This window comes from Pipistrellus kuhlii, unplaced genomic scaffold (assembly GCF_014108245.1).
Source record: "Pipistrellus kuhlii isolate mPipKuh1 unplaced genomic scaffold, mPipKuh1.p scaffold_m20_p_3, whole genome shotgun sequence".
Taxonomy (NCBI): Eukaryota; Metazoa; Chordata; class Mammalia; order Chiroptera; family Vespertilionidae; genus Pipistrellus; species Pipistrellus kuhlii.
Window position 1 is genome coordinate 108,394,814 of NW_023425529.1, and position 16,272 is coordinate 108,411,085.

Below are 16,272 nucleotides of genomic sequence, written 5' to 3' on the forward strand. Positions count from 1 at the left end.
GTAACTTCCCTTTTTCTGGTGTCAGAGAGTGAGAATTTGTGAGCATGCTTCCAGAGAGGCCATGAACTATGCCCCAGATAGTCATCAGTGCTGACAGCAGGCCAGGCCTCGAGATATGGCCTCATGGTCCCTTCCCAGCACGTAGGCCTTTCTTAGAACACCCACCCCACCCTTAAATCAGCCAATAGAAATGCAGAGGGAAGTAACCCTGTGTAACTGGACCCTGGCCCTCAACCCACTAATCAGAACCAGCCAACTCAGTGGTCCGGGCATCACCCCACCACCCAACCCTAAGCCCTATAAAAAGGCTGTATGTTCAGAGCTCCAGGCTCTCTGCATCTTGCTGCTGAATCCCTAGGGGCAGAGAGACCGGCCTGGAGCTTGAATAAAAGGCTCTTTGTTCTTACATCTGACTCCCTGGTGTTCTTTGGGGATCTTGAAATCTGGGCATAACACTGGGGCACAACCAAATGTGGTGGGCGCCAGGATATCACAAATTCCTTATCATGCTAATTGTTCCTGCACCCATCTAAGTATGTGTCCATCATTTTACTTTTTATTCAAACCCAGCTCCCCCCCCCCATTTGTTTTATCCCACCTGCTTAACCTATCACTAGTGAATTTCATGTAACCCACCAATGTCCCTCCTTTGATTGCAATGTATAAATACAAATGTAACCTGCCATTCTCTGGAGCATTATCTCAATTCCTTGAGGTTCTGCTTCCTGTCATATGTCAACAGTTTGGCCCAAATAAACTCACAAAAATTCTTACAGATTTCAATGTTTTTTGTTTTGTTTTTTACGTTAACACATTACATGTGTATCTATCATAAACAGACACAGAAGTAACTAACTGTAATTGCAGTTAGCAGTTGCAAGCCTTTATTTAGCACCTATGGGTACACAGCACCATATAAGAGGAGGTTTTCAGTGCAATGTTAACAAATATACATGTAGGGGACATACAGTTGAAAGTTGTTCTGGAAAAGAAGCACATAATGGTGAATTGCTGAGGAATTAAAACTTCTGGAGATCTTGCAATTTGAGCAAACTTTAAAGAGGAAAAGAGGCAAGTTGGGGACAGCAGAAAATAGAATATTAAAAACAATAAGCTGGATAGTCTTGACAAATATATAACTGGATTACGGAAGCAAGAGCACAGGGCTGCAAAACTGGAGAAAAAAAGGGATGCCTACAGTCAAGTTTATTGCATCTCAAGCAGGTGGACAGAAGAATTACAAGCACACCCCACTTTATTGCACTTAGCTTTATTTATAGGTGTTGAGTTTCGTGGGTTTTTTTTTTTATTGTTTACAAATTGAAGGCAAGACCTTCCATCAGCAAAAAGATTACCACTTGCTTTACTATGACACTCACTTCATTATGGTAATATTACCAAACTGTAATATCTCAGAATTAGGCCTGTATTCCTTGCCAGGCAAACAAGAAGTCCTAAAGGTCATTGTGAAGCAGTTGAACATCTTCCACCACTCTGTTTATCATTTCTAGCATTTTAGTGTTCTACTCTTAAGCAGTAGACCTTAACATCACCGAGAAAGCCTGTAACACACGCTTGCACACACACACACACACACAAAACAAAGACCAAAGGAAGCATGCAGGGAAAACAAACAAATGAACCTTGAGGTCACAAAAATATGCACAAAGGAAATAAAAATGTAGGTTTGTATGTACACTCACGAACACTGTATTCAAAGATATACTAAAACCAAGAACCAAAAAAAGATACTATTAAAGAACATTTAGGGAAGAAAAGAGCCCTAAATATAAAAAACCTGAGACCAGAAAAACACACATTAGACTAATTGGAAAATTAAGTTGATGAAATCTTCTAGAAAGTAGAGCTAGAAGATAGAGCTGGAAATTAAGAGAAAAGAAAACAAGAGAACCAATCCTGGAGGTCTGCCATCTGGATAACAAGAATTCTAGAATGGGAGAACAGATGAGCAGTCATTCAAGAAAACATTTCCCTGAAGGACAATGTCTGCAAGATTGCACCAAGCACCCAGTATAAGGGATGAAAACGAACCCTTACCGGGAACAGACCATTGGAACAAAGTAATGCTGTAAGCTCCCAGAAAGAGAAAAACTGGTTCTACATACAAAGAATGGCTTCTGACATCCAACCCTGGATACCAAAGCAAGAATGTTTTCAAACTTCCCAGCAGCAACATTGAAAGCTTAGCAGATGCCTTCAAAATTGGAAATGGAGGCTACTCAAGAATTCTATACTTTGTCAAAATAGCAAACAAGTGTAATGGTACAATATTTTCAAATATGCAAGGTTTCAAAATATTTACCGTATCTTTCGGACCATAAGACGCACTTTTTTCCCCCCAAAAGTGGGGGGGAAAAGTCCCTGCGTCTTATGGTCCAAATATAGCCTACACATATACTTTAAAAAAAAAGTTTTTTTACTTGCCCGGCTCTGTGTGGTCTGTGTGTGCTTGCCCGGCTCTAAAATGGTTCTAAATGCTGTTTACTTTACAGGGTTGATTACATGTGTTTATGACTGTGATGTTGGGTTTTAATGCACATAAAATATTTTAGGACACTATTTGTTTCAGAATCTTTTTTTCTTCATTTCCCTTCTCTAAAAACTGGTGTGTCTTATGGTCCGGAGCGTCTTATGGTCCGAAAAATAAGGTACCTCTCATTTTTCCTTTTCAAAAGGTATTGAAGGATGTGCTTTACCAATATGTGGAAGTAAACCAAGGAAACAGGAAATAATGGATATAACTAGAAACAGATTTGACACGAGAGAAAAAGGGGATCTCTAGGACACCAATGGAAGATGATAGCTGTAAACCAATACAGACTGAAGCAGGTTAAGATACCAGGATTTCTGCACAAAATTATTTCCCATGCTGATCAAGTGTCTTCACTTCATTTTAGTGCACTAATTCCTGCATCTTTACTGTGAATAAATGGACTGGTCAACTTTCCTCATCAGTCTACAGGCTGTTGGGTTATAATATTGTGCTCTTTTTCTAGTTCTTTGGTTTCCCATGAATGGTTTTCCATTTCCCAAAAATGGTTTCTAAAACAATTTCAAGTAAAATTTTCACCTAGTTCAATATTTTTAAGAAATTAAAAAGTTCAACTTAGAATGAACTTTGAAAGGTAACCAAATTAAACCCCTCAAGTTCAGAAGAAAAAAAAAGAACCCCCCCCCAAAAAAAAACATGATCTTTTAAAAATGAAAGCTTGTAATTACTCTTTTTTGAGCTAGTATTCCCATCCTGATTCCAAGGGGGTAAGTTCCTGACAGCCGAATATATAGTACATCTTTGTTAAGGATAAAATTAGTTTTGACTCTTGGAGATTTCCAGCCCCCTTTCCACTAGGTCGGGATTAGGTAATCTTCCTTTTTCTCCAGAAAACCAATTTGCACAACATACTCAGGAGAATGCAAGAGGATGTTTCAGACTTGAAGCTCAGGTCTGTTTTGTTTTTTAAATTAAACTCTTGCCCAGCACAATCCCTTGTAGCCTAAATAAGCCAAGTCTTACTAATTTCCCGATTTCTTTTTCTTATGGCTCAATCTAGAACAAATATCTTCCAATTCCTCTAGTTTCTATTCCCTCTTTTCCTGTCTGTGTTTGTATTAAAGGAAAGCAGTTTCACGTCAAAGAGTTTGCCACACTCTTCCCTATTGAAGGGCTTCTCACCCCTTTTCCCTCCAATGGTTTAATGCGACAGTGCTCATGGAGCTATCTCCATTCCTCACGCTGTCGCCGGGAATTAAACATTAATAAATTTTGTAGGCAAAGTCATGAAATGTGGCCATTTGGATCCATGAATTCAAAGACAATAATAAAAACAAGAACAAATGAATTCTATTGTAACATTTGTTTCTCTTTATAGTTTACAAATAAATTACAAGTTATATAGCAGTATTTCATAGAAAATACACACTTCCATCTTACTCATGTAAAGTTGAATAGCGGTAAGATTCAAGAGATAACCTATGTGTATGAAACTGTCCTTATTTTGTTGCTAGCATTTCTAAGTCACAAAAATGAACCCCTTGACAAGAGGAGACTGAGGAATTCTCTCAATGAATAAAAAACTAAATTCCACTGATGACTGAGCATTCTTTTGTATGGCTCTAATTTCAGTTTGATAAGCTAATTTCATGAACGGGCATTAGCTACAAATTTATATTATTTTTTTCCTGCACTTATTAAACCCACATTCGCAGAGGATTTCTTTATCTGGCACAGTTCCAGGTTCATAACCATAATCCCATGTTAATTCTGTTCTTGCTTTCACATATCTAGAAAGTAGAAATTTAAAAAAATAAATTAACATGAATAAACCAAACTTGACTACATTAATTTTCATGTTAACATCATTAAACATCCTCAAAAATATGTTTATTCTCTCTGACACCCACCAATTATGACTGCTCTTTCATTAAAAGAATAATCATTTGAGTTTTATTTCAAATGTGCTAAAATCCTAAGAAAGAACAAATCTGCCAATACCTATGAAGGAACCTGTGATGTGATGAGGCTGCAGTGTGGTGTGTGAATGTAGACGTAATGCCCGCATAGCAATTTGCAACATTTTCCCCCTGAATTGAACTGGGTGAGAACTGCCATTCTTAGCCCTTTCAGGCGTTAGTTCTAAAAAGAAATAATAATCGAAATTTCAGCTGTTTCAAATTTTGCTGAGTAGGAAGAGTTTGGGATAATTCTAAATTTAGGGGTACTAGATATTAGAGGCCATAGCACATATCTTTTCTTTTTTTTTTTGCTTCCATCCCTGTCCCTCTGTCTAGTTTTTTTTTCTTCTATTGTTGTTTTTAAAGTCACAATTTCATAATTATATCATAAAAAATTTCAAACCTGTTGGTGAAGAATGCCACCAATGGAAAATTCCTGTCATGTGTTTCCACAAAAACATTCTGTACCAAAAGATTTGGGCAACAACTATGCTGTTAAAAAAAAAAAAAAAAAAAAAAAAATTAAAGCAGAGGTTACATACAGCATACAGTTTGACGTCTTGTACTTTGAAGCATTAGAATACCATTGTTTCCAACAAAGCTCGCTTATTTTTGTTTCCTTTTTTTGTTGACTAATATGTAAAATATAGCTCACTACAATCCAGTGAATAGTAGGAATCCATTCAGAAAAGTCTGTCACATTCTTATATCCTACTGGTAGAAATGCAAAATGGTATAAATCCCTAAAGATAATTTGTCAAGATCAATATTATAAATGCATGTATCTTTTAATTCAATAATCCCATATTTGATAATGTATTCTACAGACATATCTATACATATACCTATGTGTAAGATTATTCAAACATTGTTTTAACAGTAAAAGTTTGAAAACCACCCCCCTGCCCCCCCCAAAAAAATATATAAAAAACCCTAATATGCAAATAGCCCAAACAGCAGGACAAACAAACAACTGGTTACTATGTGTGCTGACCACCAGGGCCACGTGCAGAACATGGCGGGTGTTGGCAACAGGTGGCAGAGTGGGAAACATGGCAGGCGTTGGTCACGGTGGGATGGTGGAACAGGAGAGCAGGGGCACCAGACCAAGCTGGGCGCCAGCCCCCATCATTGGGGTGAGCCTCTGGCAGTTACTGAAATTTCTTTGCTCCTGCATGCTGTGGTCCTGCCTAGCACTAGCACCCATTGCCAGTGCTGGCCCTGCTTTCACCCGCAGCCAGCACTGAAGCCAGTCCCAATCGCCCGAGGGCTTCTCCACCTACCCCTGAAGGGCAACTGGGGCAGCAGCCGCTGCTTGCACCCACTCGCACCTGCTGCTGGCACTGCCCCCATTGCTCTGCACCACCAGCATGGTAGCAGCAGCATGCCCTCAGGAGCGGGGCTGCCAACAGAAGGGGGACCAGGGCTGTGGTGGGAGGGGCCAGGTGGGAGTGTGGAGGATGGGCTGAGACTTGCCTGTGCCCACTGCAGCCTTGCAGTCCACAGTTCTTTTCAAGGTGCACGAATTTGTGCACTGGGCCCTAAAGAGAATTGGCTGAACAAGCTTCGGTATATCAAAATAAGAATTCTATGCAGCTATGAGCAGAAACAAAAAAAGGAGGAGCTCCCTCTGTGTACTGATATGAAAAGATCTCCAAGGTATATTGTTAATTTAAAAACATGGTATGGGACAGTGACAAGAATATGCTACCTTTATGTAAGGGCACATACTTATATTTGCATAAAGAAAAACTATAAGAATGAAAGAGAAAGTAATAAATATTATTCTATAGGTGGTATGGTAAATTTGGGTATAGTATTTCTCAAGGTATGTTTCTTTTTCTAACAAAACATAAAAGTTTAATATGAAGACAATATAACCAGAGTTTTACATCATAGTGAGAAGAGGCTCTTTGCAAGCACTGCTGAACAAAACCATTATTTATACTTGTTCCAAAAGTATCTACACGTGATGATACTATTTCCTCCTATTACCACCCCATTCTAATACTGTTCTATGCCATCTCTACACATTCATCCATCACCAGATTCATAAAAGAATCAAATCCCCATAATATTCCTTAAACATGTGGACAAGCTTTTCATTTCAATGACGCTAACTTCCTGTCCACACGTTTTTAATTTGGGCCAATGGGCTTCCCTCCTGGTGCTTACTCGGCAGGCTTAGAGCTACCTTGAAACAGAATTCTGTTTAGCTATATATATGTATTCTGCATGACTTATTATTCTATTTCAATTTTTAAATCATATAAATGTATTATCTAAGTAGAAAAATTAAATTAAAAAAAAGAGCAAGATAAAGAAAAAAAAGAACCCCCCCCCCCCCCCAAAAACAAAGGAGGGGCCCGGCTGATGTGCTGACTGAAAGAGGTGAAGCCACCATTCAACATAACTGATGGGAAATAAAGCCAGGAGAGTCCTTTCCTGGGGACCCTTACTTAATGGATTTGCTGAAATGTCTGGCAGCAGTGTCGAAGTAGTCAAAATGGAATAGAGAACAGCAGTTGGGGGAGAAAGAAAGGGAAGGGATAATTCTATTTCTTGTTAATCAAATATTCTAACTAGGAAAACAAAACAAAACAAGCCATATTAGCAGATTCACCTAGCAAGAAAAAAAGCTTTTTGGTTTTACTTATATTTTAAAATATATCTTTATTGATTTCAGAGAGGAAGAGAGAGGGAGAGATAGATATGATAGAAACATCAATGATAAGAGAGAATCATTGATCGGCTGCCTCCTGCATGCCTGACACTGGGGATCTAGCTTGCAACCCCGGCAGGCACATGCCCTGACCAGGAAATGAACCATGACCTCCTGCTTCATAGGTTGATACTCAACCACTGAGTGATGCTCGCCAGGCAAGCTCTTTGGTTTTAAAGATTTCCTAATTTAAGAATATTTTTTCTTCTGATGGCAGCTGAATTACATGTAAAATTGTCAGTGCACATAAATTTCAAACCATTCAAATGTCACTTTTAAAGAGGCATTGAGTTTACCTTAAAGATGTCAAGGGATGCTTATGAGAACCATGGACCATTCATGGTTCCCTTCCTTCACCTTTATTTTAGGGGAAAAGTCAAGGCTGCCTATCCACTAATCCCTCCCCACTGGGAGGAAGCAGAGCTCTGATACAGACATCAGAGAACAATTAAGGCCACATCCAGGGGACAGTGTGCTATCGCGGACCTTTCCAAAGGATGTGTGGAAGGGATCAAAGTCCTTGTTCTCTTTCCATGACTCTTCACTCTGGGATATGATAAGCAGACAAAGTGGGGTCCAGAGATCAGGAGGCATGCAGAAGGGCCTGGCTTAGCTCTCAAACAGATCATTCCCCATGGTCCAGTCACTAAAGACTGGAGAGACTATATAGACAAGGGTGCTAAAAGCTGAAAAGGATTTCTTTCCCTTATAGGATTCCTGGGACCATATATTCTTTGATAATGCCTGATACCCTGTTTCCCCGAAAATAAGACAGTGTCTTATATTAATTTTTGCTCCCAAAGATGCGCTACGTCTTATTTTCAGGGGATGTCTTATTTTTCCATGAAGAAGAATACGGTACACATTTATTGTTAAATGAAAATAAAGGAAATTAATTACCTGTATATGGTATGGCAGTACGGTAGTTGTCAACACAAACCAGACAAACTGTGAATCCTATAGTATCTAGAATTTACTCATTTATTCAATGACAATCATGTCATCATCTTCTGGAACATCATCATAACAATCCAATTCCTGAATTTCCTGGTGAATTTTTTGTGACTCCATTTCTTTCAGAATCAGTGGACCAAATCTCTCATGTTTAGCCTAGGGGGGGCCTTATTTTCGGGGATGCCTTATATTTCACTAAGAAGGAAACCTGTAAGTAGGTCTTATTTTCGGAGGATGTCTTATTTTCGGAGAAACACGGTAGTAGGAGGCAGGATAGAATAGAAGTCACAAGGTAATGTCAATTTCACCTTACACAAGAGATATGAGCAATACAAATTACTCCTCATGAAGATAACAGGAGTCTTAAGTGTTAACCTTAAAAATCAAAGGAATCATAAATATATCTCTATATAAATGAAATAAATCTTATAACATATATCTCAAACATACACATAAATAGAAAATTACTAAGGTTTCGGAATTTACTAAAAGAGGATAGTTAAATGCAATATTCTGATAAATGAACTGGTTTTCTACACTAAGCCATGAAATCACTCAAAACTTACTAAAAGTAAAATAAATACCTAAAACTGATTTTTTTTTTCAACTATTAGAGGCATCTCTGAAAAAGTTACTGTATTATATAAGACTCAAAAGAGAAACTTATTCTGTGTCCCACTGTGATTATTTTTGGAAGTAACAAGTATTTCAATAAATGTAAATAATTTTCTTACATACCAATTATATAATTTTCTTAAGCAAATGTTTAACAAAGTGCCAGGTACTGTTTAAGCACTTTACATAATTAGCCCCATTTTGCAGACGTCAGAAAAGAAATAAGGTATGAGGTCAAGTAACATGCTCAAGGTCATACAAGTGGAAAACTGGCATCCTAATCCAAGTAATCTGGCATGAGAATTTGTTAATCACATTTTCCTTATAATTTTATTAAAAAGCACACACAAAAAAAGTTCTTTAGAAATAAAAATCTCGGCCCATATACTCACATTAAGAAAGCGGCCCACATTTCCTTCCTTCGTGGCATCCAATAAAAATACACTTCCTTTACTGAACTTTAAAGATTCACATGAAGTATTATTTTTGGTTTCACCTGGCAACTCTTTATTACAAAAGACATACTGGTTTTGAGATGCTGGAGAGTTTTCCTCTTGGGCCTTTAGTATTTGATCCTCAAACTTCTTCATAATATTCTGATAATCCAGTGTGGCTGCCTGGTTATATATGCCCCCTGGTGAAGTTTCTTCTCTACCTTTAGTTATATCTATCACATCTGATTCAATCAGCAAATTGTCTTTAGAATCTTCAACTTGATTTGAGCTTGAGTCTGCTAATAAACATTTTAGAAAGAATCGTCAGGAAACATACTTGGCTAAGCAATAGTGCTAATTAAATGCTAGTTGCTTTAATTACCAGCAGACAGCACCCCAATTTTATATATGAAAACTTTGAGCCTCTGAGGGATTAAGGGATTCACCTGACCCATAATAATAAAGAAATAGGGTAACACACTCAGAACTGTCTGGTTCCAAAGTCTGCCTTCTTTCTACTACGTAACAATGCCTTTTAATGAACTTACATGTTGCTTCTCGACTTATTTCTCTTCAACTTTGGAATGTGAATTTAAGTATATTCTAAGTTTTTTAAAATTGAATTTAGAGGGAGTGTAAAGGAGAAAGCAGGAGGGAGGGAAGGGGCAGGAGAAAGTGGATAGAGAGGAGAGAGAAGAGGGCGGGGGAAGAGGGGAGAAAGATGAGGGAAGAGGGGGAGACAGGGAGGGAGACAGGGAGGGGGAGACAGGGAGGGAGACAGGGAGGGGGGGAGGGGGAGAGAGAGAGAGAGAGAGAGAGAGAGAGAGGTAGGGAGAGATACATTTGTTGTCCCATTTATTTATACATTTATTGGTTGCTTCTTCTATGTGCCCTGACAAGGGATCAAACCTGCAACCATGGTGTATCAGAATGCTCTAACCCAATGAACAATCTAGCCAAGGCTAAGTACATTCTAAACAGCTGTAACAGGGAACACTCCAGGCCTTTAAGACACCAGGAAAGGCCTGAAAAGACACTAAGTCATCTTCTACAGCAGTGGTTGGCAAACTCATTAGTCAACAAAGCCAAATATCAATAGTACAATGATTGAAATTTCTTTTGAGAGCCAATTTTTTAAATCTTAAACTTCTTCTAATGACACCTTTTCAAAATAGACTCTATTTTGTGGAAGAGCCACACTTAAAGGGCCAAAGAGCCGCATGTGGCTCACAAGCCGCAGTTTGCCGACCACAGCTATCTATATAGCCAGTGTACTGCTATAGGCTTTATACACATTAGTGCTTGGTGTGTATTTTAGATGACCATTCAATAATCATACTTTTACAAGCAATAATACTTTAGAAGATGAACTGCTTAATCATTTTTAGAAATAATTTTTAGAATATTCAAAAGTATTAATGCATGTCAATGAAATAAATAAAATCATTTATTTTTAATAAAAGTTGTACCACATCAGTGGTATAAAGAAATAATATTTCTGTTGTTGATTTAATCATTACTATTGCTGGCTGTTGTTCCTATATGTACTCATACTTTAATCATAGATTACTTGTGAGCACTAACAGTAAATATTTTTTTCCTTAGTGCCTCCTATATACATTGTAGTGGTCAATGAAAACGACAAAACCACCAAAACCAATAGTACTCATTGGATTCACATGCATTAAATGGTGAAGGAAATCGGAACATGTCATCCCAAAATATGCCTCTTTGACATAAGAATTACTTAAATAGCACATGATTCAATCAGCAAATTGTCTTCAGAATCTTCAGTGGATAAGGGGACTTCTGTAGTCCCATGTGATACATGTACAATAAACACGATGACAGTAATAAACTTCCATTGTTTTGTCAGCCTAATTTACAGGACCCCAGCCAAACAACATAAGTTAGGAAGAGGAAGAGATATTTACCTCCCTTACAATGGTGAAATAATTACAATACATAAATGCCTTCTCTTGATAGACCTTTTCTGTCAAGGAATTTCCTTGCCTCCTCCAATCTCCATCCTTTGAGACCAGGCAGAGAAATGGAGTGCAGATATAAAGGAAGCTCAAAAGTGCTTAGTCATCTCAGCAATGTCTCCCCACTCAGGGATACAGTGACAAACCCAGGTTTGTCAGGCTGTAATATTCACTATGGCAGGGATGGAAACACTGAAATACAAGCACTCAAGATAGCAATATTTTCACTTTTTGCTGAGCATCTCCAGTAGCAGTGTTGGCTGGAATACTGCAGCAGAATACTGTGGGTCTTTTTTCTTTTTCTCCTTAATGCTGCATATTTTTAAAGGAGCCCCAAACAAATTAGGAGATGGCTGCTTTGGACAATGCCTCCAAAGCCACAGAAAACATGTGTATATTGTAATCTAACAGTTGTCCACCCCATTCTTTCCTGCCATGTCAGGTCACTGGTGGCATCAAGATGAGGGACCAGCAAACTTCTGTAAGGGTCCAAATAGTAAATATTTCAGGCATTTTTTGGCCATATGGCCTTTGTCATGATTATTTAGCTCTGCTGCTATGGTGTGAAAGTAGAGACAATATGTAAATGAACGAATGTGGCTATGTTTCAATAAAAACTTATTTATGAACACAACTGATAATTTCCTATAATTTTCAAGTGTCATAAAATATTATTCATCTCATTTTTATCAGTTATTCAAAAAGGTAAAAAGAAATCTTCTTAGCTCATGGGCCATACATAAATAGATGGTAGTCTAGATTTGGCCCACAAACATCATTTGCCGACCTTTCAATTTTAGACAAGCAGTAACATTTGTGATGAATGTAGCATATTTGTTTTGGAGTCTAAGAAAATGAGCCACAGATATTGAGCAAGAGACAAAAAGGCAGAAGAGGCAGGCCGAGAGTTAAACAAAGCCTACTTTTCATTTCCTCGGCTTTAGAGTTCAGATGTACTTGGTTTGGTTTAAATCCATCATTGTCTTCAAAGGTGATAGATTCTGAGGAAGCAAATCCCTTAAAAGAAAACAAGGAAGATGTTAACTCCTAGGTCAGAAAAAGGAATTACGGTAATTTATCCTTAGGCTTCTTTTATCAAGTGTCAATCTTCATAGGCTGTAGCTACTACATTGGTTTTGAGGAAACTTAGGAGTGATGGAGCCTTTCTGGCTGTTCTACGTGTAGACATGTCAGTTAGCTACAGCTATAAAGACCAAAAAACAGCCAAAGCATTAAAATACAAAATAAAAGTCAAATACATTTGTTGTATCCCTCAATTCTGATACCAGGCTATGAATTTGGATAAAGACACTCTGGCTAGTTTCTACTTCCAAAAATGATTAAATAAGTTGCCTATCTTTATGTATTGTAGACACTGCAGTGACTTAAAATGGTGATGACTTTTAAAAAGTGTTATCTGCTTAGCATAACACATGACACAACTGCTCAGTAAAAGTTGACCGTTAATGTTATTCAAATACAGGCAGCCCTTGAGTTATGTTGGACTCAACATATGTCGTCTCGTGGTTATGTTGACATCTCCCATTTAGTTACAAAAAAAGAAAAAAAAGGTTTCGTCATTTCAACATATGTACATGTATATATCTATATATGTGTCTGTATATATATATATTTTAAAAATATATTTTATTGATTTTTTACAGAGAGGAAGGGAGAGGGAGAGAATTAGAAACCTCAATGAGAGAGAAGCATCGATCAGCTACCTCCTGCACAACCCCTACTGAGGATTGTGCCTGCAACCAAGGTACATGCCTTTGATCGGAATTGAACCTGGGACCCTTAGGATCGCAGGCTGACAGTCTATCCACTGAGTCAAACCAGTGAGGGCTGTACATATATGTTTTATGTTTTTTATTATTTACCACAAGTAAAGGTCAGGAATTGTTATCTTTTAAATTTTTTTCACTTCATTACTGCTGTGTATGTGCTCCATGTGAGTGACATATGTGCTTACGTAGGTGGGTTCTGACTCACGGTGAAAATCGCATTACGTCACGCCGTAGAAACGGTTCTCCACCGTAATCTGAGGACCTACTGTATTTAAAGTTTTTTAAAAATATATATTTTATTGATTTTTACAGAGAGGAAAGGAGAGAGAGAGCTAGAAATGTCAATGAGAGAGAAATATCGACCAGCTGCCTCTTGCACACCCCCTACCGGGGATGTGCCCGCAACCAACGTATATGCCCCTGACCGGAATCGAACCCGGGACCTTTCAGTCCACAGACTCACTCTCTACCACTGAGCCAAACTGGTTTCGGCGGACCTACTGTATTTAAATGGTCAACATTTATTGAGCACTAACCTGAGTGTCAAACATGTTTCTGATGTTTAGCTCACTTAATCCTCCTGACTTTAGATACTATTATCCTCATCTAACAGATAAAGAAATGTATAAAAGGAGATATCACCCAGCTAGAAAGCAGCAGAGCTGGAGTTCAAGTCCAGCTCAGTGTGATCCCCTGGCTCAACTTCTTCATAATTATGTATGTGACACTGAGGATATTCCTACTGAAGGTTAGTAGGCAGAGGGCAAAATTTGCACACTACCCAAAGCAGAGTTATTGTTTTCATCAAAGCCCCATGTGAACTACCGTCATGTTCTCCTCCCTTCTTTCTCCTGCATCTTTCTCTGTGTCTAAGATACAGCCTCTGACTAGTTACTCTAGACTGAAAGTGTCCGTCCAGCGGCCATCATGTAAAATGCTGCTCTCTGGACGACCTTTCATTAGGTTGCAACTCTTCTATTTCATGCATTTCAAAACCTTATCTCCTTAACCTAAATTATTCCATCCTTTTTCTTAATATTATTATTATTATTATTATCAACTCAAATACTTTAGCTTCTATAAATTCACAGAAAAGGATGGCGCTCAGTCTCAGTGGATCACACTGCCAGGTCATGACCAATACTTTCCTTAAAAATCTAAGTTTGGGAACATACTAAGCATCATTGGGGATAATAAGTAAGTAAAATGTGGTCATTAACATTCCAACAGTACATCCATTTTAAAGCAGTAAAAGAATTCCTACACATTATTAAGTAGCACAAACAGTTTGAACTAAGTAAAAGAGAGTAAGGTGAGATAATTTAATATTCTCAGAAGGGCCCCATCTACATTTTGCAGTTTTTACCATCTTTTTCCCATCAGGTTGAATAATGGCTCTCTTGGCTTCTGGAGTTCTAATGACTGAATGATACTGAATTCTTGAAATATTGTTACATTTCATTTCTCTGAAAAGAAAAAAAAGTTATTCTAGATAATATCAATGTTAGAGAAAGTCCATTAAGAATTAATATAATAATAGTATCTATTCCTCACCCTTGCCAAAAGAGAATACAATAACACTAGAGGCCCAGTGTACGGATTCATGCACGATGGGGGCATGGCCTGCGGGGATTGGCCCGCTGTGGAAGCACCGCTCTCCTGGTCAGCTGAGGGGCTGTGGACCCACCCTCTGAGCAGCTGCTCCTGTTGTGGGTGCACAGCTTATCCCAGTCAGCCGAGTGGCACACTGACCACCAGGGGGCAGCTCCTGCATTGAGTGTCTGCTCCCTGGTGGTCAGTGGGCATCACAGTGATTGGTGGACCAGTTGTTCTGATCATTCTACCATTTGGACTTTCATATATTTTAAAGTCAATGATATTTTCAAATATGTAAAAAAAAAAAAAAAAAAAAGAAGAAGAAGAAGAAAATAATGAAAAGTACTGGAAATAGGATGGTAATAGAAAACAAACATAACTGTAAAGCACGACATCCATAAAGAACTTGATAGTTTTTAAAGGTTAAACTCCAGAAATGCAACACTGAAGAAATAGTGTTGACTAGATTTTTAAATCTCAGTGTCCTTGATTTCTCAGTGTTAAACTTATAACTGTGAAGCAAGTTTATATACAGGAGGAATATAAGAATAGGGAGAGGAAGAGAGGGAGGGAGGGAGAAAGGAGGGAGGGAAGGAAGGAAGGAGGGAGGGAGGGAGGGAGGGAGGGAGGGACAGGCAACCGAACAACCACTCTTGAACAATACAGATCAATTTTTAATTGGGTTCCTAAGATCTTACTTACGTAACAGGCTCTTTTGGATTATTAGGTGGACATTCTTCAGTCTTAGCACTTCTAGGATGTGTTTCCAATTTTAAAGGGATAACTTCAACTTCACAATCTGCAACTTCTATTTTCCTCTTTTTTGAAAACACGTTTTTAATAATATTGTCTTCTTTTCTATTTTCACCAATAGTATCATGTTTCTCAGTGTTAGATCTACTTAGTAATCTTCCTAGCAGAAAGTAAGGGAGTTTAGCAAGACAGAAAATAATATAATAATTGCTAAGCAACAAAAGGGCGCTCTATTATGCTCCATTACTAAAGAACCCTGTGAGGTGTATCTTATTTTTAGAATGAAGATAAACACATTCATGTCCCAGAAAAATCTTTGCAAGAAATAATAAGAGACCAGTAAGAAATTTTATATCTTCCAGTATATGAAAAAATATAGTACATTTAAAAAAACAACAACACTTATCTGTTTTGGTATAACATGAAAGAGAAAAGATTCAGCTATAATAATATAAAATAAAAATATAAATCAGAAAGCATTCTAGAAAATTAGAGCAGTGAACTCTACAACTTTAGTTAAAAATGCTTTATCATTTAACATCAATACTTTTTATAAAGTTACCTATTTAAATCTGTAGTAATATGTGCCTATTGTTCTCATAATAAGTCTCAGTGTAACATTAAAATCTTAGTCTCAAGTTTGTTTCCCGCCCCCCTCCCAGGGAATCAAAATTACAATTACCAATCAAAGTTAGTAGTGGGATCAGAGATTCCTTAGTTGCATTTTCTAAGCAGATAAAGACAATTCTTCCTGCATAATATTTGGCATTTTATATATAGGCATCAGACTTTCGTCAAAGTTATTTTGAGAAATATGAGAAACAACCATCTAGCTATATTTTATGTCTATAGAGTAGTATGTGACAAGGATCCAAGTGTGACTTCTTTGAATTCTGCTAATTACTGCCCTCAGTGAAGTGAACCTGGAAATTCAAATGAGAGGCTGCTAC

General features: G+C 37.8%; 2 protein-coding genes across 12 annotated transcripts in view; one reads left to right on the forward strand and one right to left on the reverse strand.

Annotated features, from left to right (window-relative positions):
* Window positions 1-2,975, forward strand: part of RCBTB1 (RCC1 and BTB domain containing protein 1) — a 90,369-nt gene extending 87,394 nt beyond the window's left edge. The window contains exon 11 of the mRNA XM_036457680.2: window positions 2,697-2,975. Coding sequence (XP_036313573.1) covers window positions 2,697-2,753 — 57 coding nt within the window. The 3' untranslated portion in view covers window positions 2,754-2,975. The remainder of the gene's footprint in view (window positions 1-2,696) is intronic.
* LOC118730016 (histone-lysine N-methyltransferase SETDB2) overlaps window positions 1-16,272 on the reverse strand; it is a 94,372-nt gene that overhangs the window by 42,290 nt on the left and 35,810 nt on the right. For 4 of the 11 annotated variants that reach the window (XM_036457670.2, XM_045588650.1, XM_036457671.2 and 1 more), the window contains 6 exons: window positions 15,272-15,482; window positions 14,340-14,439; window positions 12,107-12,200; window positions 9,157-9,497; window positions 4,877-4,965; window positions 3,470-4,302 (listed from right to left, as the gene is read on the reverse strand). In XM_036457670.2, the coding sequence (XP_036313563.1) occupies window positions 4,185-4,302; window positions 4,877-4,965; window positions 9,157-9,497; window positions 12,107-12,200; window positions 14,340-14,439; window positions 15,272-15,482 (953 nt within the window). In that variant the 3' untranslated portion in view covers window positions 3,470-4,184. Of the gene's footprint in view, window positions 1-861; window positions 983-3,469; window positions 4,303-4,876; window positions 4,966-4,987; window positions 5,185-6,874; window positions 7,621-9,156; window positions 9,498-12,106; window positions 12,201-14,339; window positions 14,440-15,271; window positions 15,483-16,272 lie in introns of those variants that run through there. The other 7 variants (XM_045588651.1, XM_045588652.1, XM_036457673.2 and 4 more) reach the window with 7 other exon arrangements.